A 23691-nucleotide genomic window follows, 5' to 3' on the forward strand; every position below is an offset into this window, starting at 1 on the left:
TTCAGCACAGCAAAACCCTTAGCAGCAGCAGCAGCAGCCAGAACAGCTCTCCTCAAAGCATCCTCTGGCTTATATCTCTTAACCCGAATTGCAAAGGAGAACACAGGTCCTTCCATGCCTAGGATGGTCGCCCCTATAACTCAACTCTTCCCTGTGTAAAGTGCCTAACGAGACAAGACTCCTTGCCCTTCCTTCAACAGTGACAACCTGTGACCACAGCCCGTCAGAAGGCTGGGCTTTTGTCCATACCTTTCATGTAGGCCTCGATCTTTCGGATAAGTTCATAGGACTTGGAACGGTCTAACAGGGTCCTGATGGCGGGGAGGGGATCCAAGACGATGGTCTCAGGGTGAGCATCGATGTACTCCTGAAAGAAAAGCCGGCTTGTGGTTAGAGGGGGCTATGCTGTGACAAGAGCATTGATAAGACTGTATACCCAGAATCCCTCAAGCATCTGTCCCTCTCTTGTCCTTTCCCCACTACAGGACTTTGGTTACACTAATAAAGGGCCAAGTGGACACGTGCCAAATCAGAGGCAGGCTCAGGGTTCTTGCTGGGATGCTGGGACAAAGGGGTCAGAGAACTCTCTATGAGAGTTCCTATAGAGAAGCTCATGAGGGAAGAAGCAGAGACCAGGTATCTGTGAGTAGCCACAGTGGGAAATTAAGCAGAGGTATGCCTAAGGCCTGAGCTGAGCTCAGAACAGAAGAGCAGTCAGGTTCTGGCGAGGCCATTCACCCCCTGGGTAGGTAAAAGCCCCGCCTGAACACAGGGCTGATCCATCTGCTCAGTGTGCCAGTCCAGCTTCCTGCACCAATGGGCAAGGGCTTCACGGCAGGGCAAGGAAGACTGGAACGAAATGATTGATGCGTGGTTCACAGAAAATTCATAAGAACATGCAATAAGCTGGGCGGCACGGGGCATGCCTCTAATCCCAACATTTGGGAGGCAGAGGCCGGGGGATCTCTTGGAGCCAGTCTTGTCTACAGAGCAAATTCCAGAACAGGTAGGACTATGTAGAAACCCTGTCTACAGGGCTCGGGGGTGGGGGGAAGAAAAACCGAATGTGTGTGAAGAACAGAATTGTGCCACGTACTATGGCCATGCCACTGGGCTTAGCCTTGTCAGAGATGTGTCAGTCAGAAGAACTTCTCTTCCTGATGGGCGATACAGAATCCCAAGGGAAACTGGGGGTGGGGGTAGCCTTTGAGGAGTCTGACACCATCCTGGGAAGGAACAGTAACTCACATAGGAGACAGGTTGCTATAAGACAACTCTATAGATTGAAAGGTCAGAGGGGCTAGGGAGATGCCTCAGCCAGTACAGAGTCTGCTATACAAGCATGAGGACCCAGGTTTAATCCCCGGGCCACAGGTAAAGGTGGGGCACAGTCAAGCACACTTGTAATTCCAACACCACGGGAGAGGAGACAAGCAGATGCCTAGGACTTGCTGGTCACGCAACCTACCCTAGCTTGGCAAATTGCAGGCAGGTAAGAACTTCTTGAAAAACAAGGAGAACGGTTTTAAAGGGATAGCATTTGAGGGTCCTCTAGCCCCACACATGCACACATACATGCATGGGCACACACCCATATGTACAGAGACACAAACATGTACACATGCATATACATACCCACCAAAAGACCAAAAAAAAGCCACTCTGTTGTGACTCCAGGAGCCCTAGGCAACTTGGTGAGTCACAGCAACTTGCTGGCATATGGAAATGAGACTCTTCTCTGGCTTTTCAAATTTATGATTTGGAGGGTACAACTACAAGATGCTGAAGACAACGGAGAGTTACCACAAACGGTCTGGGCTTGAGGTAGGTCTTTCCCCACTGTGGTGGGGTGAACCGAATTCTCCAAACACATCAAGCCCTAACCCTCCAGCACCCGTGAATTCAGATTTATTCGGGAAAGGGGATTGATTTTAGCCATTATCAAGTTAGGATTCAGTTACAGTGGGTATGGGTGGGTGTGGGCTAGATCCTTGGCCTCCAGGTGGAAACAGGCCTGCTAATATCTTGATTTACAAATCTCAGACCGACCCCAAGCTACGATAGCGCAAATCTGCTGTCAAGCTACCAGGCATACGGTCAAGAGAGCTCTGGCAGACTATCATACAAGTTCACTATACCCACTGCTGCCTCTGACCCAGCCCCACCCTGGTCTACAGCCAGGCTGAGGTCAGCAAAGGTCAGAGGGGAAAACACCACAATGCTGCCTCTCTAGTAAGCTTTATCAACACAAAGAAAGAGCCATTGAAATGTTTTTTAAGAGAATCTATTTTTGTCCCTAGTATCACTTTGAGAGCATTTGAGGCAAAAGCCAGATTCATACCCACTCTATCTGAAACTGTCCTCCCTGTGAACTCCCACAGGACCGCCTTTCTATCCTCTCCCCTGAATGTTTCAATCTCTCCCTCTCCCTTGGATGTGGCTGGTTGCCACCTTGGGAGGCCTCTATGCTGGCACCAACCCTAGTAGACTCCAATTACCTGCTCACTCCTGAGAATCCCGCTGCCCCACTGGCTGCTTACACAGCTATTATGCGGATCTATGAAGAACGGCCATTAGGCGCCACAGTTGTGCCCACTGCCATCATTTCAGCTTACCCAAGAGCTGTTCCTGAGCCCTGCTTCTCCCATGGGCAAGCATCCCTGCTGGCCTTTCCGGCAATGAAGCATGCCGACACACAAGCCCACTATTCACCAGCTTCCCCTCCCTCCCAACCTGCTGACACACACTTACAAAGCATGACTCTACCAACGCCTGAGGCCCGTGCTGGGATGTCTTGCAGGTGCAGCAGACACACCAGTGAGTGGGTGGTTCCCAACTGGTCCTGGTCAGCTCTGCAATCCCAGTCCCTCAAGCCCCATTCCACTCCACTGCTTCTAGAAGCAGCCTGGTGTGTCAGCAAGAGCGTGTGACAGGGACCAAGACAGCCAACCACTAGGCTTCTTGAGGTCTCTCAAGACTTACTGCAGATGACCCTGCAGGTTCTTGTATAAAGGGCCTTACATTCCAGGAGTCTATTAGCTGGAGAAACCTGGGGGGGGGGGGAGTTTTAAAGCCATATGGGGCTTCTCTGGAGAGAGAAGGACAACTGTTTGCTGGTAGCACTGCAGGTGACAGCGAGGCTGTATACACTTACCATCCAAGACGCTCACTACCCAGGGATAACTTGCTCTCCCCAGCAACTGAAGCCACTTAAACCTGGGCATACAGTTCTTCCCTCTGCCCCAGCAGAGCTGATGCTGGCCCCATGTTCCTGCACCAGGACAAAGAGCTTTAAAGAGAGTCCAGTATCACCAAAGCAGGAATTTAAGCCAAAATTACAAGGGAAAGAAGCCATGTGAAACTAAAGAAGGAAACAATCTGACAAGCAGGCGCCGACCAGCTTTGGGCCTGGGATGAAAGCAGCAGACACACAGAAGACTCTCTGCCTGGGCATACCAATCTCTCCGGAGACAGGAGAGGCAAAGGGGCAGAGGCCTTTACCAGCTTCCCTGTGATCACAGCCGTTCTTCTCCAAGCTTTTCAGCCCGTCTACTGTAATGGAGGGTTGCATGCATTTTCCACAAGTTTCTTAGAATTGCCAGACAAATTGCTGGAAGAAAGACATAAACCGTCTCCCCGGCAGGCAGTAAACACACGTTCCCTCAGAGAGCTGACCTGCTGAGAGGGACCAGCGCGAGCTCCTGAAGGGAATGGGGAATCTGGCCTTCATGCAGAAACAGACAGTAAGTTCCACTGTCAGAGGGGATGAGACAGAGGCCAACCAGGTGCCCAGTCAAGTACAAGCTGATCCAGACCTACAGGGTGATGCCATTAGAGGCACTGATAACACACGCACTATGGGGTGGGGGTGGACTGTTCCCCACTGCAATCGGAGACTAATGAGAAGACGGGGCACACTGGCTATATTACATCTCTGCGGTCCCCTGGCAGGGAAGTGGGTTTTGCTCTCTCACCGAAAGCTCCAAATTCAGACCTTGCCTGTGTGTTTTAGTTAGTTTTGGTCAACCTGACACAAAGTTAGACATACTTGGGAAGAGGGAATTCTCAGTGAGGAATTGCTCCTACTGACTGGCCTGAGGAAGCAACACCATGCCCCAACTACTAATCGATGTAAGAGGGCCCATCCAGGTGAAGGGTGCCATCCTTGAGCAGGTGGGCCTGGAATGTCTGAGAAAGCCAGTGAGCGGCATGGATGCCACTTCAGCTTCTACCTTCGGGGTCCCGCCTTGGTTTCCCTTGACGATGGATGGTGACTGTGTACAGAAGCCTGTTCTCCTCAAATTGCTGTTAGTTGTGGTGTTTAACACAGCCAGAGAAGGAAAAGTAGGACATTGTGTCACATCGTCCACGTCTGGAGTCGAGTCTGCAGTCACGTGTGACCTAAGCTCTGGATAAAGCGACCCCAGGGAGCTGCTGTGAAGTCCAGGGACGGTCGACACGTAAGGGGCAGGTAGAACACGGAGAAAAAGAATGTTTGGCATTCTGCAACATGGGATTCAAGTTTCTGGGCTCACTCTGTCCCTTGAAAACCCTCAAAAGCATCAGCCAGGCACTGTGGAGCAGTCCCGAGAGGTCCCAGTTTTCCATGTGAGCACAATCTAAATGAATGCACTCCCAGAGATATCGACTGTAGATGGTATCAATATGTACGTGAAGTTTAGCAGGAGCTAGGATCCAGAACATCATCTGGCTCTAAAAGTGGACGCACTGGGCATCTTGAACCTGCAGGTCGAGCCCAAGGGAAACCCTTGGTTCTAACCATGGGCTCCTGGGACTCAGGAGGTGTGTGTTCAGTAGCACCCGCCTACCAGAGGAATGGCAGGATTGACTCCCAAACAGAGCTGACCTGACTTCTATACAGCTGTTGAAGATTACCCCTGGGGGTCTTCTCAGTGCCACCTTCCTCCTCTGAGTTCCTGTGACAGTCACAAAGCCTGGCCTTCTTAGGCAGCACCCCTCCATGCTGGGTGAGAGCCAGGAGTCTTCTCATCACCAACGCTTTGGCCCCGTGATGGACCTGGACTCACCCCTAGGGTGAATTACTACTCACGCACTGACTATACCAGGTCCAGACACGCTTCTCGCACATCCAGCCTACCAAGGAGGGCCTGTTGATAGTCTCTTGGACAGGAGTACCTCAGTGCGAGATGAGCCATATGGAGCCCTGGCTCTGATACCAGGCAAAGAAAAATGGCACAAGAAAATTTGGCTCCAAGAAGGACGGCTCAGCTGCATCTGGGCCAGAGCCACCTAGTCCATTCCTAGGAAACCTTCCTCATGTGCTGCAATGGGGCCAGGGCCTGCAGCCTAATAGCTGTACAGAGTATATTCCACATGGCAGCTTCAGCCAGAGATAATGCATGCAGAGGAGGCACTGGGAGGCTGCATCTTTCTCTCCAGTGTGGGAGTCTTGTGGATCCAGAACTAGACAGAGGCAAGGGAAGGCCCCTTAGTCCAGCCTGTCTTCTCAGGAAGGAAGCAGTAACTATGTCAAGGTTCCCAGCCCTGGATGACGACTATAAAGACAGATGCCCTTGGGAGATTCCATCAGTGAATGACAGTCCCCCTTGGGAGATTCCATCAGTGAATGACAGTCCAGAGAAGTGGTTATGAGGGAGATTCACATGGCACAGAGCAAGGCGCCTGTACAGGACTCTGAGGCACGGGACTAACACAGAGCTGGGCCAAGCAGGAGTGGAAACCTACTGAGAAATAAGGGGACCACACGGAAGGAAGATGATGGGTCCGGTGGTCCCCGGAACCTCTGCTGCAAAGGGACAGCTCAGTTCTGCAAAAAGGGAAACCTGGACCCAGGATGTCAAGACCACGTCATGATGATGTTATTAGGCCAAGTACAAAATGCTTTGGGGGAGGATGAATAGTGGACCCTCCAGTAGACCAATGAAGAAGCTATGAAGTCAACCCACTGTTGTAGACTTGGCATCAACCAAGACCAAGGCCAACATCCCCAGGCAAAGCTTTCCTGTCACCTGCCTATTCATCACAGCTTAGAGAAGAGCACAGTTAGAAGACATAGCTGGCCGTGGGCCTAGTGCAGGACAGAACCTTGGGACGCACACAACTAAATTTTGGAGTAAGGGTTTCAGGAGCCAAGAGGTGATTATGGTAGCATACAGAATACGCCAGGAGCTACGACCCTATTCATGGTATCAAAGGCAGAGATGATCTGTATGTAACCTGTGTTAACAGTCCACCTTCCAATCACTTGCAGATCATACCTTTCAGCCCAGCCCCAGTCTAGACAAAGACCTAGAGGCACCATCAGGAGAGAGAAAAACAGAGTTAAGAAAGCGGGCTAAAGACATTGAGCTGGCACTGGCTCTTGTGAATTTCTTCAAGTCACGTAGGTTAGTGGTTTCTCAGTTGTCCTAGCCACACAATGAAGAGTTTGAAAAGACTTATTTTCATCAACTATGCTGGCTTTTAAGTCCTAGGTACCCAGGTTGTAATGTGCAGAACGAATCAGAAAAGGTTCCCGAGGCACCTATGTTGAGTCAGATCTGAGGCCTACAGATTCTTAAGGCTGTGACCTTGCTGCCCTGGAAGCACAGAGCATGTGACTATAGGTCCCTTGCTGTGGGCCAGTTAGGCATGAACCTACCCAGGTTGGAGCAGAAAGCACAGCCATCACTCCCCTCAACACACACCTCTTACCCCTATTCCACCCTATCACACAACCCCGCTCCATCAGTGGCAGGCAAGGCGATACCCAGGGGCTGTCTTTCTTGAGTCTCCACATGCTCTGGGCTGTTCTGATGTGTGCAGAGAGAGCTTCAGCCACAGCTTCCTGTCTCACTCTCTGAAAAGGCTTCTCTGGAGAGTTGAGCTTCCTGCCAGCAGACACTGGAGTCTTAACCAGCCCTCATTTGTATTCCAGAGAGATCTCTCATGTCTGAGCCCTCAGCCCAAAGCCTCCAGGAGTACAAGAGGCCAGCCCCTAGGAAGAGGGGCTGGCCTCTTGCCTATTAAGCTACAGAACCACCACCACTTCCCATCTACCATCACGGAGATAAAGATCGTCTAAATGGCAGCAGGGATGACTGTGGGGTAGGGCATTACTGACTCAGGGGATTTGGGGGAGGGGGACACAAGTCTGGCCATAAGGGAATGTAGGGAGGGGGTTTCTGAGCCCACTGACGCTGAAGAGTCAGAGGCACAAGTCAAGAGGAAAAAGACCATTTCAGGCAGAGGCCTTGGGGAAGGGCACTGAGATTACCTGGGAACCAGGCAGCTGGGCTGGACATGGGTGGGTCTCAAAGGAAAGTTCAGGCGAGGTCCTGGAGACAGACCAGCTAAGGAGTGTGGATATAATAAATCCCCTGACTTGGGGAATAAGCAAGAAACATACAAGCTTTGGTAGTAAGTGTGATATAGTGCTGGCCTTGGGGCACACGGACTGGACTACACGTTCATGAGAGACTCGGGGAGGGGCCCTTGGACCCTTGACCATTTACACTGATTCCATCTTTGTGATTTGGGAGAGCTGATAGAAAGGACAAGAGAATCCACTGGAGTCCTCCCTGTTCCTCAGCCCTGTTTATACCTGAGGACAAGACGTCAGAACCTGACAACACAGGATGCAGAAGAGATGGGCCATGTATGGTGCTCAGCATAGATAGTCAGGGGCAAGGTGGTCCAGGACAGCCCCATTATTAGATCAGCCAACACAGCCCTTCCCAGGACACTGCTGGGATCCTGGCACCCTTCACAGAGGGTAGCTCCAGGCCAAAATGTACTAATTAGGAGATGGACCCTGACGGTGGGGACGAAGGTGGTATAACCTTCATGGGGAGAAAATGAAAAACGTGCAGAGTTCATGTCTCTACCATGGGATTTATCCTACAGACCCCCCATATGCATACGGGGACAGTCACCTGCAGCTTGTTTCTAAAATGAGATCAGAACTGTCTAAAGGCCCATCCATGAAGAACTGGTCAGTTATAGGCATAAACATGACAGGGCAGCCTGCAGGATTGCCTCTGACTGAGTTCCTGGGAGCAGGCAGGGACTCCTGGTAGCCACAGGTTCCTTCCCCTCTTCTCCGGTGCTTTGTTGGTTTGTAGATGGAACCCCTAAGCAGAACCCTGGAACTTGCAGAGAAAAGCAGGTCTTGAGGGCTCCCTTCTGTGTGCAGTGCCACTGGTAAACTCTGGGAAGGGCAGGCATCACTTGGGAGGGGATACTGGGTTCCGCACCTACACATGCAGCCTTCCAGATTTCTAGTTTTCAACAGGCCTCAGACATACGAGAGCAGGAGGTCTTATTGCCAGACGCTCTAACCTCGCATGCTGCGGTGTAGACAATAGACCCAGGGCCACATGTTTTGGCCCAGGCAAGCTCAGAGGTGAGAATTGCTCTGCCAGCAAGTGTGCACCCTCTCATGTCACCAATACCTGCCACAGGTGAGTGGGGGTGGGGTGAGGGCTGTTCACCTTGGATAGCTTGCAAAGAGGAAAATGGCACTAGATGGTGAAGTCACAGTCATCGGAAAAGGGACCTCACAAATGTCACTTGTCCTCAAAGGCTCTTCCTGTTTGGATGGGCCTTTAGTCAGGGTTTCTACTGCATTGACAAAACACCATAACCAAAAAACAAGTGAGGGAGGAAAGGGTTTCTACTTGGCTTACACTTCCAGATCATAATCCATCACCGGAGAAAGGCTTGCGTCCCACGGCTCACTCTGCCTGCTTACTTATAGATCCCAGGACTACCAGTGCAGGATGGCATCACACAGAATGGGCTAAGCCCTCTCCCATTGATCACTAATGGAGAAAATGCCGTACAGCTGGATCTCATGGAAGCATTTCCTCAACTGAGGCTTCTTCCTCTATGACACACAAAAGCCAGCCAGTTCACTATTATCACAGGCTACGTCTTATTTCCCCCTGGTCCTTACTGTAACTGGAGCTGCGTTCTTTTTCTTGTAATACCTTGTGCCTTGTTTGCACCATTTCTGCACACACACGTGCACATACCCAGGCATATGTGTGAGCTCAGTCCATGAGGCATGTGCTGTATCTGCCTGGCCTGTCTAACTTATTGTGGTTTCTGCAATGTTTTTGGATTCCTGGTACACAGCAAGTACCTGATTAGTACTTGCTGACTGAATGACGAATGACTCCAATGGTCCTTGTGATGGCTGGTTACTACAGATCATTGGAGAGGTTCACAAACAGGGTTGGGAAGCAGACCGGAGGCTGGAGTTCATTCAGAAGGTACGGAGGCCTCAGTCTGGGGATGCAGATACCATCCACAGAGACACGGCTTATTCCATAAAGTCAAAGGAAGCCGGGCTTCATAACTACAGCCCCACATGGGTGACACAGATACCAGTCAGCATATAGAATCCCTACATAAACTAGGAACGCAGAGACAGGCAGGAGCCCACAGGACAAAGTCCTCTAGTGCTGGGAACCCATCCCCAGGCTCGGAAAGCAGACCCTTGGGGCTTTGTCATCCACACTCACAAACAGAACCAGCTTTCGTGACCCCAGCCTCTCGGGGCTGCTGAAACAATACCCTAAGAAGCAGCCCTGGAGCTGGCGAAGTGGTTCAGCAGGTAAGAGCAGGCTTGCACAGAACCTGATCACAGTTTATAGTAGCAGCCATGTCAGGAGGCTCACAATTACTAGCAACTCCAACTCCAGGGAATCGAATGTCCATTTTTAGGTTGTGAGCACTGCCCTCACATGTACACACACACATAAAGATAAAAATACTACCCTTTTTAAGAAAAAAAAAAAAGCACAGTAGTGCCTAAGTAGGGTGACATCTCCCAACAACTCTATGGCAGTCTCTGGAGGCATATTTGGTCCTTACATTAGGGAATGTTTGGGGGTACTGCTGTATTGAGCAGGTATAGACCAAACAGACCACCGAACATCCTGGACAGGTCCCAACTACAAAGAACTACGCAGTTCAAGATGTCAATAGACCAGCAGCTGAGAAACTGAGTAATGGGTACAAATGCTCTCTTTACAACTAGAAAACGTTTCTTGGGGTTGTTTGCTTATTTTGGGGGGTCTCCTCCTTCAGTCCCCTAAGTGTTGGGATTACAGGTGTGTGCCACCATGTCTGGCAGAAAACACACTCTGAAGCACCTTATTTTGTTTATTCGTTTGACTTGAGACAACCTCATATCACTAAACTTCGAACTCCTGATTCTTCTGCCTCCACCTCACAGGCACTGAGAGTATAGGCGTGTACCAGCACGCTCTGCCAATAAACACATTTCTAAAACTCAGCATGCACCAAACCTTGAGGTAAAACACTACCTGTCACTTGTAAGGACTCTGATACTGGGCAGTGGAATGGCAGGGCTTGGGTTTTCTATCCACAGTGGGGATAGGAGGAGTGCCTTCTACCAGACGAATGCATTAAATTGAGTTCGTCCTTCAGCAGAAAGAGCAAAGCTCAGTCCCTACGACCTAAATAAACAATGGGAGGTATGACCGTCTCCATGGGGGGACTGGCCTTGTGGCTGAGATTTGCAGTCATCCTGAGGTTGACCACATGGCCACCCTGTACTGAGTCTGCTGTTCTGGGACTGGGATATAAGCAGCGTTGAGTCCCTTGGCTTCTGTTAGCCTGTGTTTCATCAGCACATGGCACCAGCTGGGTCAGAAGCAATCCAAGGTACTGAACTCTTCCTAGGTGACCCTGAGTCACTGACCCTCCAGCCAGCTGAGGGAAAGGGAAGTAGCTAACGGCACCATTAGCTACTGTCCAAAGGAGCCCCTCATGCACATATGACAAGAATATACGCTATAGCCATAGTCCTGCCTCTTTCTAAATGATCCTCGGCAGATGGCAGCTTCCTTAGGCCTGAAAAAATCGTAACTCATTCTGTTATCTCAAGGATTGAGATAAGGAACAGCTAGTAAGAGATGGGCAGGACCCAGGCAGCGTGTCCACATGGTACGTGACTAGACAAAGGCAGCCTCTGTCATCCATCTGCTGTAACAATAGAAAATCTTTTCAGGGTCCCATGTTCTAGTTCTGACCCCAGAGGCCCACATGCAAACCAACAGAAGCTCACTTTAGACTGTTACACAACTTCTTGTGGGTTTAGATGTTGGCTTCCTAACTGGGTTAGAAGGTCAAGAACAAGGAAACCTTTGTCCCCTTGCCTTCTCTTCCATCCTCCGGCACAGCATAGACCCTCCACTAGGGGCTGCTCAGTGCTGGAGGCTGCCACATTGAACTCCACACTTGTGGTGCTATTGCATCTGTACATGAGAGGGAAGAGTGGATGGGGCTATGGCTTGGGAGGTGCCAGCCACACTTAGGAACTAGTGAGGGGCAATCCCAAGGTGACTGTTAAGTATCATCTAAAATGTCCCTCGTATGGCAGGCACGATGACTGGAACCAACATGGGCTAACTGGTGAGGAGCAGAGCCAGGAATAACAGCCAAGTCCCTCTGGCTACTGCCTCTCCCTGACCCTGCCTTTTAGGCAGAGTCACATTTCCATGGCCCCCTCACAGGTGTGCCTCAACTAAGGGACACTTTCATAATTGCTGCCTCATTGGCTCCAATTACAATTGAGAACTTATAAACTGGCCAGGGCCACAGATAAAGCTGGGAGCAAAGTGCTGCTGTCACTGTAGTGACAGTGTTATTAGAAGCATGGCAAGTGCTCCACTGGTGCCACAGGGTCTGCATGTACTACCATATACCTGACAACACGGAGGAAAATGGTCAGTGTCTACACCTACACACACACAGACACACACACCCCTACACATATCCACACACCTACATACACACACAGACACACACACACACACACCCCTACACATATCCATATACCTACATACACAAACACACACACCCCTACACATATCCACACACCTACATACACACACACACACACACACACACACACACACCCCTACACATATCCATACACCTACATATACACACACATACCTACACACACACACCCTTACACATATCCACACACCTACACACACAGACACACACATATCCACACACCTACATACACAGATACACACACACCTACACACAGAGACACACACAGACACAGACACACACACAGAGACACAGATACACACACAGACACACCCTTACACATATCCACACACCTACATACAGAGACACACACACAAAGACACATACACATACACACACACCCCTACACATATCCACACACCTACATACACAGAGACACACACACACCTACACAGACACACACACACAGAGACACAGACACACACACACACACACACACCCTTACACATATCCACACACCTATATACACAGACACAGACACAGACACACACACACACACACACACACACCTACACACATAGACAGACACACACAGAGTTCTCATTCTATGCCAGGCACTGCTCCAAGCACATATGCATATATTAATTTAAAAAAATGCTCACAAAAACCTTGTAGGCTATTTTAATTTTTAAAGGGAAATGAGAGTCCTGGAGTGAGCTCAGTCCCTTCCCTGCAGGGCGAACCTACTGAGAACTGGCATGAGATTTCCCACCTTTTCATCCCCTTGCCTTAACCATGAGGAACTGTGCCAGCACCTGAGGTCCTGAAGACCCAAGAGAGCCTCAGCCAGCTAGCAGGAAGAGCCTTGAACACCATGCTCTCCGCCAGCCACCAGAGGTTGCCAAGTCTATCATACAGAAGCAAGCTGCACTCCCTGCCTGAGCCCAGACCCACAGGGTGGGTGTCCTGCCTCAGGGCTCCCACAGGGTGACTGAACAGCTAGCTCACTGTTGGTACCTGATGGAGAACTAAAGAACCAATACACGGGGTCGGGGCATGAATTCCCTTGCTGCATCCTTGGGATGATGTAACAAGTGGTGTGGCTTTTATCCTGTCCTGGCAGCTGAGAAGGGAAACACAAATACAGCACACTTGGGGCTGAGCACGGAGGCCTCTTTGGTCCAGATGTCCAAGCTCTAGTGACTACCTACTTAAAGATCACCTTGCACTGGCAAAAAAAAATCCTGAGCGGGACCCCCCCCCATCAATTAACCTGACCTTATGACCATTCGTCTTACTCCCTAATCTCTCTGCATGAGAAAGTCCAAGCTCCAGAGACTGGCCCCCAAACTCCCTGAGCTCTGGCCCTGCCACACTGCTCTGCAGCCTGCTGGCTCCAGGGCACATTCCCTCGTACATGTCAGGCAGCAGCCCCTGCCCCCTGAATCTCCTGGCTTTTTTCTTCCCTGCTCCTAGTCACCCAGAGCTGTGTACTCCACCCATCACTGGCCCACAGGGCCCACCCAGCCCCAAGCCAAACACTCCCTCCCCACGGTCCTATTGACAAACACAGAGGCATATTCAAAATGTGCCAGGTGTGGAGGGCAACAGTAGGGACAAAGATCCTGGAAGCAGGTGGCCCCGGAGGGACAACAGCAACTGACAATGAATTATGAACTTCCAAGTGGTGGAAAGTAAAGGCCAAGATGGGGAAGGCCTGGAACAGAAACTGCATCTACTATCGGGATGGAGCGATCCCCACGAAGATGACCTTGGCTACACAGACTGATTGCACAAAGGGTGGGCAAGAGTCAGGCTTGAGTGGCTACCGTGGAGGGCTAGTGTGGGAAGGAAGAGGTAGAAGGAACAGCACAAGGCTGCCCTTAAAGAAGGTATCCAGAGCCAGGAGTAGTAGAGCATGCCTTTAAGCCCAGCACTGGGAGGCAAACATGGATGGATCACTGTGAGTTAGAGGCTAGCCTCATCTACACAGTGAGTTCCAGGACAGCCAGGATTAAGTAAAGACACACTGTCTTGAAAAGGCAAAAAGGCAGGCAGACAGACAGACCGACTGACTGACCAACAGACCAACTGACAGACTGACCAAGAACCCTGAGAAGAGAGAGGAAGGAGAAACAGAGAGAGAGAGAGACAGAGAGAGAGAGACAGAGAGAGAGAGACAGAGAGAGAGAGAGAGACAGAGAGGGGGGAGGGAGAGAGAGGGAGGGAAGGAGGAGAGGGAGGGGAAGGGAGGGAGGGAGGGGGAGAGAGAGAGAGAGAGAGTGCACAAACACATGGTGGCATATATTTATAATCTCAGTGTTAGAGAGGAGGAGACAGACAGGTCCCAAGAGCTCGTTAGTCAGCCTGGCCTACTAAGTTCAAGGCCAAAGAGAGACCCTGTCTCAAACAAATCGAGCAAAACCCCCACACTCCTGATGTGCCCACAAACTCATATGTGAACACATGCACACACTCATAAATAATGAGAAAACCCATCACTTTGGATTCACGCCTCCTTCCTGTCTCTCTTCAGGGACCACCCATGGAAGAGCTGCCTACTTGCTGGGTTACAACGGGCATGCTCCATTTGGGGAGACTCGGGAACCCTTGCAGTCAGACTAGACAGGTGGCACTAAAGTGACAGAGAGAAGGTTGTTACTGCTCACTAGAGGAAGTCACCGAGAAGCCAAGAGGCTCCAGGGTTCCTGTATACCAGCCACACCCATCCCCAATGGCCCAGGAGGCAGGGCCCTCCCTGGGGGAACCTTTGCCCACATCTGTGCACTGATAACTAAATCTCAGGCAGTGGGCAAAGGCGCCAGACTGCTGGCTGCATGACCCTTGGAGCAGAAAACCCTGAATCATCCCAGCGAGCCCTCACTGTGAGGTTAATCCAAAGGGAAAACTGAACGGGGCGTGGTCTCCATGACAACCGGCTCAAATGACCTGCAGTTTGCACCAGGCCCACACCCTCCCACCTGCCTACCTGGACACAAGGAAGAAGCTGGTCTTGGTTCCGAAGCTCCCTTCCCTGAGGACCAGAGGCTCATGAGATGTTCTAGGGCCATGAGAACATCTCCAAAGCTCACCGTTTTCTATATATGATCCTAAAATCTGGGGATCCGAGTAAGATGGGGTCCTTTTGGAAGAGTCCTTTCTGAGGCAGAGCCCCTTCACTTTGATCTACTGCACAAAACACTTAAGGTGCAGGGAAGATCTCTCTGTATAACAGGTCCTGGGCTCTGCTTCTTGCTCCTGTAGTCACCATGCCTGATCACAGCACCTCTGTTCCTCCTGGGTCCCAAGCCAAGCCAAGCCAATACCTTCTTGTTTCTGTCCAATACAGAAAACTGAACAAGAGTTTGAAAACGAAGGCCATAGCATGGTCAAGTTCAAGGGTCAGCTCCCGGATATATGTGGCCTGGCTCTGAACTTGCATCTCTCAAGGAGAGATGACCAGGTCAGTGTTGATAGCCCCTACTGTCTTGCCCCAAGGGACCTAATCCCTAGCCTTCGTCCATGGGTTGCATAACCCCAGTAATGTAAATCTGTTGTCATTAAATTGACTCTTCTGGAGCTAAAGAGATGGTTTCACGGTTAAGAACACTGGCTGTTCATCCCAGCACATATAGTGGCTCACAGCTATTTATAACTCCAGTTCCGTGGAATACAAAGCCTTCTTCTGGCTTACATGGACACTAAGCACACATGTGGTACACAGACATACATGCAGACAAAGCAGCTATGCACATAATGATCATAATAACATAACCATATTATACACTACTGGGGTTACACAGCCCATGGATTTGGAAGCTGGCTCTCATGCACCTTCCCTCTCACCTGAGTCTGAAGAAGCGGCAGGGCACTGAAGGGGGACAGCAGGACCTAACGCCAGTTCCAGTGTCACTTGTCTACTTTCTGACCGCCGGCTTGAGAGAGCTACCTATGGTGTTTGAATGAGAAACGTGCCCTGTGGTTTCAGGCATGGGAACACTTGGTTCTCAGTTGGTGTTACTGGGGGAAGGTTTAGGTGATGCAGCCTGGAGGAAGTGTGTTGCTGTGGGCAGGCTCTGAGAAGGAAGTGCCTCACCCACTTCCAGTTCATTCTCTGCTTCACACTTGAGGTTGAGAATGTGAGCTCTCAACTTCCTACTCCTTCTGCCAGGCTGCCACTGTCGGCTATGTCTCCCTAGCTCTACGGACTCTGCCTCTGGAACTGTCAGCTAGAATAAACTCTTCTACAAGTCATCTTGGTCATAGTGCTTTTATCACAGCAATAGAAGAGTAATGAGGAACAAGAGGGACTGATTGGCTCCTGCTGGAGTCCTCACCCTTCCCCCGGCCTGGCTTTCCCAGAGGGAGCTTAGCAGGGTCCCTGCAAGACATCAGCACTACCCTCTGTGGGACTGGCAGACATTCTACACCAATCCCCAGAGAACAGCCACTCTCTGAAGAGCTGCAGACATAGGAGTTAGACACTTGGGGGCCCCCTAAAGGACAGGAGACATGATGGTGGCTGCTTCACTGAGTGTCCACTGTACCTACAGGATGGTGGTGAAGGCATTCGGTCACTTGGTCACTGAGAGACGGTGTAAGAGCCACACAGGGAACGAGCAGAGAGGGCTCTCTGAGAAAGTCAATATTAAGTCCTGGCCCTGCCACACCCTGCACACCTCTGAGCCTTAGTTTCCTGGTTATAAAACAAAGCTGATGAGACCTGCCCTGCGGGATGTAGATACGGAACAGGCTCAAGCTGGCTGCTTTTCAGGCCAAGTCCAGGCCAGGGAGTGGGAGCCAGTCAGGCCAAACCTTCTAGCCTTGTCTCACTCCAGAGCTGGCCTTGAAGAACTGCCCCAGAGCAGGGACCCAAGGAGTATGCATGGCACATACCAGTAGTGAGCACCCTCTAGGGCTGAGCACAGAAGCTCTTCCCATCACTGCCAGTGGCTCCTCCCTGCGAGCACTCATTTTACAAAGGAGAAAACCGAGGCCCCACAAGGTGAGGAGGACCAAGGCCACAGCTTCAGCCTATGAGCAAACGAGAGGGGCTCCATGCAGAGGCCCACAGGGACAATCCCTACCTCATTTTGGACACCCTAGACAGCATACAGGAGACATGGAGTAGGTAGGACAAGTGGTGGGGAAAGAAATTCAAAAGTGAGAGGTCTCCAGGAAGTGGGTGAGAGCCATGAGATACTAGGGGGTGGGGTGGGGCTTGAGGCCACCAACCCTGAACACGTGGCAAGAGGAACACTGTCAGCAGGATGGCTGCTGTGTGACAAGAGTCCCTTTGTCCTAACAGAGGAAAGGATCTCCAGCTTCCAATTACTGCAGATGAAAAGTGCTGGTCCAAGCGCCCTGTGCCTGGGGCGGCCCTGGAACAGCCACTGTTTTAGCTGCGTTTCCGCTGATAATACGACTTTGTTTCATGACTCCTGAGCTGCCTGCCAGAGGAAAGAATCGCATCTGTCCACAAGAGAGGACACACAGGGTGAGTCAGCAGCGATGACAGCAGCAATGGCTACCCCACATGAGAACCCCAAGGTGACAGACAGGTCAGCCAGGGGTCAGGACCTGGAGCTGCTGGGGAAATGGGTGGGAGCAGGGATCATCCCTCGGGCCTGTGAAAAGTGTCATACACAATATCAAATCAAACAACTGAGAGGCTTTCCCGCCAATGCAGGACACGGTTCAAACGCTTTCAAGAAAGGGGACCCTTGACCCTAGGTGCAACAGAAAGGTCCCATCCTGGGGTCAAGGTGGAGCCACCAGCCAGTGAGCACACCTGCCCTGGAGACACAGAAACTTTATCTGGGCTCATCAACACTTGGACCCGTACCGATATCAAACCTGCGTTACATGCAGCAAGACCGAGGCCTGGCCCCTCGCTGAGCACTTGACCAGGAAATCGCAGCTCGCCAGTGGCAGAGCCAGTTTCTACAGAAGCCACCGCTCTAAGCTTACAGCTCTCCTATCCTGGCCCTCCCTCCACCCTTACTCACTTGGAACCTGTGCACCAATTCCAGGGACTGGCTGTCATTCTGGTCTGCCTCGAGGATGACATCGGTCAGCTTGTGGATGATGACGTCCAGGGGGCCCTGCTCCTCAATCGGTCTGCTGAGGTTCAGCTGTGAGAACAACACAGGAGAAGAACTTCAGTTCCTGAGTCCACATCTGGGACCCCTGAGCCTTGGCAGCACCCCAAGAGATGGGACAGACAGAGTAAGAGCCCAAGGGCCCCAGTACTCGTTATTCTTAGTAGCTGAGGAGAGCCCAGACTCCTTGTTAGCATGCAGGTCCCCAAAGGCACACAAGCAGCGGACAATGCACATTGGCTGTATGGAGATAGTATTTACTGGATACACCTCATCTGCCCAACCGCTGAAACCAGAGCTCAGAGAGATTAAGAAAAATGACCAGACACCCAGTCAGAGCTCCATCTAAGCAGATATTCTTCCCCGGATACTCTGAAGCCATGGCAAAGTGGGGTTCCTGGCAAGTCTAGGAGTCGCTTGCCTGAGAACCTGGGCACTTGGATTCCACCCTGAAACCAGGGCGTGTCACTGACGCTGGAGGGCTGCTGGAGTACAGGGCTGCATGCCGGGGGTCAGTTGAGTACTTCACACACTGCTCCACAGGGGAATGTGTTTGTTTGGTCAAGAACACAGGGCTGGGAGGATCAAGCCTCAAGGGAGCCAGAGTGGCCGGCTGGTATTCAGCATCACCTGACCCCAAGCCAAAAGTACCTGCCAACAACCAGGGCACCCTGACACCACGCTTCCTGATGCGCCAGATGTCTGCCGCCAGCACATGATCATCACCACCTGCCAGGCTAGACTCTTGGAGGCAAGTGGCGCCAGCCCAGTACCTGGCTGACCCCCCACAGAGCCTCAATTAGGTTGGAGAAAGCAACCCCTGACTTACCCCTCACTGTCACGGGCAGCTAGCCTAAGAGGATTCAGGGCTGGCCAGGTCTGTATCACTTGTGACAAAAGATAGCTACAGACTGTCATTCTGAAGGGACAGTAAGCGAATGACATACATAATCACTATAGGAAAGGAAATCACAAACTAAGCAAGTGAGGGCAGATGCTTTAAAAAACCCTGCCTAAGGACGTGGGTGGGAGAGTTTGGCTTGGATACAAAGTGAGACCCAAGGCAATTGATTTAAACTCCCAACCCACCCTCCATCCTTTGCCCCATGTCCACTCTGTCCCCCGGGTGTCACAATCCCAAAAGTCACAACCATATAGCTGCTGCCCTCTGGCAGAGTGGAAGATAGGGGCCATAGCGAAGGTGATATCGAAGGCAGGTCATGACGCTTGATCCCTGCCCCTGGTCCTCGTGACTCTTTCAGTCCTGGTATTTCTGCACAGCCCATCTCCCAAGACGGCCAGCCATCTCTGTGGCTCCAGTTACATTCTTGGTTCTCCTGTCCCAGCAGGCCTATGAGTGGTGACAATTCCCCACACTTGTTCATACTGCATACTCTGTCTTGTCAGCCCCTCGGGCCCTGCTCACACCTATCGCACATACACCCTTATTTTAACTCTTTTCTGATAAGCCTTTGGGAATACGACAGCTCCTTCCTGTTGTCCTTAACCCCACTTTTTATGGTGCCAGGAGAGATGTTAAAAGGTCACCCCTATTTAAAAGGAAAAAAAAAAAAAAGGACCAGAGACCTCCCAATAAGAAAACATCAAGGGCTATGCTTCCTTCCCATGGTGATGATGGGCTTGTGTACCAAACAAACCAAATACAGGCAGGACACCAGACTGAGGAGCGGAAGGGACGCGACCCAAGGATCTTTTGTTGTTGTTTAAAATTGTGTCTGGCCGGTCTCGACGTTAAGGGGGTTCACCCTGACTCTGCTTCTGGGGTGTCTTCTGAGACCTCACAGCAAGGCTGGGAGATGGGAATGATACCCCTGCCTCCTACGACCAGAACACCAAGAACCGAGGAAGAAAAAAAAAAAAGAGGGCCAGCCATGCTCTGTAGCAGGCAGTAGCCTGAGGCCCAGAGGAATGCCAGTGTCTGCCCTGCCAAGCCACCAGCTTGTCATGACCCTGGCTTCAGTTTTCCTTGAGGAAACTCAAAGGGCCTCTCTGGCTCTGTGTGGTGATGCCACACTAGATTTTCTTCCAACCCAGATAGGATTTGAAGGCAAGTGAAGAAGCCTACTGTGAGAGGCTGCACCCAAGGAACTACAGCCATGCCTGCTGGGTTCTGCTGTGGCAGGTACCACAGACAAAAGGACAGTATGTTCAGACTACGGCAGCTATGAAAAGATGACTGGGTCCCAAGACTGACAGTGGGCACATTCCTTAAGTTCAGACAGAACTACCATGCTGGTCTCCATCTCCAGTCGTCGCTGGGCCAGGTACTGGGGAGGGGCATAGTGTCAGGGCCTAGTTTGAGTACCAGGTAGGGCATGCTTGTGTTCATTATTGTCGTTTTAGAAGCCAGAGGTACATCTTGGGCTACTGGAGTTTGCAAGGACAAAAATCAGGCATAAAAAGGCCAGGGGTCCCCTGAGGATTGGTGGAGGAGGTGGACATCAGCCTGAGGCCCGTAGACCTGACAACCAGGGGCTGTTTGGAAAATAAGCTCCCTGTGTTCCTGGCTGCTCTACAGAAGGTAAACAGTTGAGTCTGGAAGCCAGCCACCTTCCTCTGTGTACTTTCCAGGCACCCTTATGCCAATAAAGCCCTTTCACAGGAAAGCAACTCGAGACACACATCAGGCCTGGTGTGGCTCTAGTCCACAGTATGGCCACCTCTTGCCACAACATCGAGTCTTCGCTTCTTTCTCCCCCCCACCTGCTTTAAAAAAAGATTTATTTATTTTTACATATATGAGTACATTGTAGTTGTACAGATGGTTGTGAGCCATCATGTGGTTGCTGGGAATTGAATTTAGGGCCTTAGGAAGAACAGTCAGTGCTCTTAACCGTTGAGCCATCTCACCAGCTCAACTCCCCCCCCCCCCTTTTGAGACAGGCTTTTTCTACATAGCCCTGGCTGTCGTGGACCACTTTATGTAGACCAGGATGGCCTTGAACTCACAAAAGATCTGCCTGTCTGTGCCTCTAGACTCACTATACCCGGCTATTTTTTCTTCTCTGTAGCTCAAGCTGCCCTTGAACTTGCAGCCACCCTCCTGATTCTCCCTTCTGGGTGTTGGGGTCACAGGTGTGAGCCACCATTGCACTTCTGAGTTGTCTAAACGAGCCTTTCTGCTTTTCTCCAAGTGACCAGAGAAGCCACCATCATTCTCCAGGGACAATGACCCGAAAGCACCCCAGAGAAGCCCTAGTCTCTTCTCACTACCTTGGACACTTCATCTGAGGCTTTAATAGTGAGTGTGTGATGGGCGTGAAGGGCTCCTGGAACCAGAACACCACAGAAGGAACACTGCAATGGTGGGGCCCTTAGGAGACAGTGAGTGCATCACAGATGAGGGGACTGTAAGGAAGCGATGGCACAGTCAAAGCTCTGTCTCCTAGATAGGGCGAGGACAGGAATCAGGCTAAAGATTCCATGTGAGTTCACCATTCCATTTCTCTGACCACTCAGCTCCCAGAACATCCCCAGAGACTGCTTGCTCTCCCCCTTGGGAGGGGTGTGGACTGGCCCTCTCAGGGAGTGTTAAGAGCATGTCACTGTAAGGCCTGACCATTGAGGTCAGGAATCCACAGTTGCTCTACTTCCAGGTCTGGCTGTCTGGCAAGGCCAGCACTGGACACGGTTCTCCATGCAGCACACAGAGAGAACAAAGAGCCACTGTTCCCCTCGAGGACAAAGGCACTGAGGCTCCTGAGGGGGGCAGGCAGGGCTGAGAGGATATGGAACAAAATTGGCAAATCCCAGTGGCCCACGAGTCACCGTGATTTCCAAAACAACAGTAATTAGCATAATCATGCCCTACCTGGTAACCAAACTATGCCCAGACACTATGTCCTCATCCCAATGCCAGCACCTGGAACCAGGCAGAGATGTAAGCAAGGCCAGGAAACCCATTTAACTCCATTATTTCTGGGTAGCCAAGGTCATCTAACTATACTGTGCCTCAGTTTCCCCATTCATAAAATGAGGCTACTGTTAACTCTTCCACATACCCCTCAGGGCTGTGATGGGTCTCAGGGCAAATCTCCTAACTCTTTTTTTTTAAGGTGTTTATTTAAGTATATGAGTACACTGTCATGTCTTCTAGTACACCAGAAGAGGGCATCAGATCCCATTACAGATAGATGGTTGTGAGCCACCATGTGGTTGCTGGGAATTGAACTCAGGACCTCTGGAAGAGCAGCCAGTGCTCTTAACCACTGAGCCATCTCTCCAGCTCCCAAGTTTCCTAACTCTTGACACTTCTCAACTCACCTTGTAACAAACCGGAAGAATGCATAGGTCCCACATCTCACCTGTACCCACAAGACTACCCCCACCCCCAGACTTCCTGTTGCTTCTTCAGGGCAACTCTCCCCTATCACCATGCTACAGATTGCTGTCAGTTGGGCCCCTCAGGGTTCTTCATTGCAACGTATGTCCCCAGCACAGGGTCATGGAGATTCAAGGTTGCTAAGCTAAACCTATGGCTTCCGAGATGGTAGGGTGTACCTGACTTCAGAGTTCAAAAGCTACAACTGAGGCTGCAGTAGGAATTAGCCAAGTGGGAGGACTGGCTTTCGTGGCTACCACCTTCTTAAAGCTTCAACTGCCGAAAGAAACCTCACCGTTCTGCAACACACACAGCCGTGGCATACCTGCTCAGACCCTGCTCATTATATGCAAGGATTCAAGCCCCTCAGAGGAACAGGGTGGTCAAAGAATACAGTGTATGCCAGTTCAAGGGACACAGGCACAGTGTCACACTCCCGTTGATGGTACTCTGTGGAGGAGCATGGTACATCCAATAAAAGTCAGCTGTTAGACCGCCCTCTCCGTGCTGTTCATATTGTGACCGACGTGAAGCCCCCACTCCTCTGGTAGTAGCATATCACAAGAACGCAGCATGGGCCAGGCTTGAACGCAGCAGAGCCTGGGTACTAGCACTGGCTCACACTGACATCCTCCAAGAGTGTGCAGCCACACCTCGGCTCTCTGCGGTTGGTAATGACAACTGCCACCCACACGGTGCTTACCAGAAGCTACACCCTGTACTCCTAATGAGCACTGACAACACGGGGCACAGATGTCACACAGGGGTTCAGTGACATGAACAGAGTTTCACAGTATGGGAACCCAGGTTTCTCTCCTGCTGACACTAGACTTCTGTTCACACCAAAGGGCGCCCACGGTTTCTTCCCCTTCCTCCCTGCATGTGGCCCCGGAGTGGTGTTTTCAGCTGTGACTTCAAATGGGACCCACGACATCAAAAGTTTTGCCTTAGCCAAGGCTGAGTAGGACAAATGGCCGAGATCAAAGACCTGATATATATCTCTAGGCTCCATTAGAGTCCTGGGATCTGGCTAAAGAACCAGTCTAGTACTCAGAACTAAGTCTCTCAGTCGGGGCCTCTCAAGGATAGACCCCAAAAGGCAGTGGCGATAGGGTATTTGTGTGGTTTGCTTCCCAAAGCAGAATGATGGAGGATATAGAAGCTTCCTGAATAAGCACCTTACACCCAAAGGAATGTCACAAGTCCCATAGTCAGGAGTTTGAGTCTGGCCACTCAAACCTGTAAACTACACCAAGGGAGATACCCAGATGGCCTCTGCCCCAGATCAAAGAGGGAGGCTGGTGCCTTTATTCCCTGACCCAGTTCCCTAGTTCTCCAGTGACTAGGGCAATGGTAAGCAGCAGCAATTCAATTAAGGCAGAAAAGTAGACAACATGTTTACTCCACAGACAGTGGCAATGCCCTGTGGCACCAACATTTGGGGGACTTCAA

At 51.1% G+C, this 23691-nt stretch overlaps 1 protein-coding gene across 2 annotated transcripts in view; it reads right to left on the reverse strand.

Moving 5' to 3' along the window:
• Positions 1–23691, reverse strand: part of Itpk1 (inositol-tetrakisphosphate 1-kinase) — a 136480-nt gene that overhangs the window by 39434 nt on the left and 73355 nt on the right. For both annotated transcript variants that reach the window (XM_029484710.1, XM_021179444.2), the window contains exons 3-4: positions 17805–17930; positions 250–367 (exon numbers count right to left, since the gene is read on the reverse strand). In XM_029484710.1, the coding sequence (XP_029340570.1) occupies positions 250–367; positions 17805–17930 (244 nt within the window). The remainder of the gene's footprint in view (positions 1–249; positions 368–17804; positions 17931–23691) is intronic.

The sequence above is a fragment of the Mus caroli genome, chromosome 12 (assembly GCF_900094665.2).
Source record: "Mus caroli chromosome 12, CAROLI_EIJ_v1.1, whole genome shotgun sequence".
Lineage (NCBI taxonomy): Eukaryota > Metazoa > Chordata > Mammalia > Rodentia > Muridae > Mus > Mus caroli.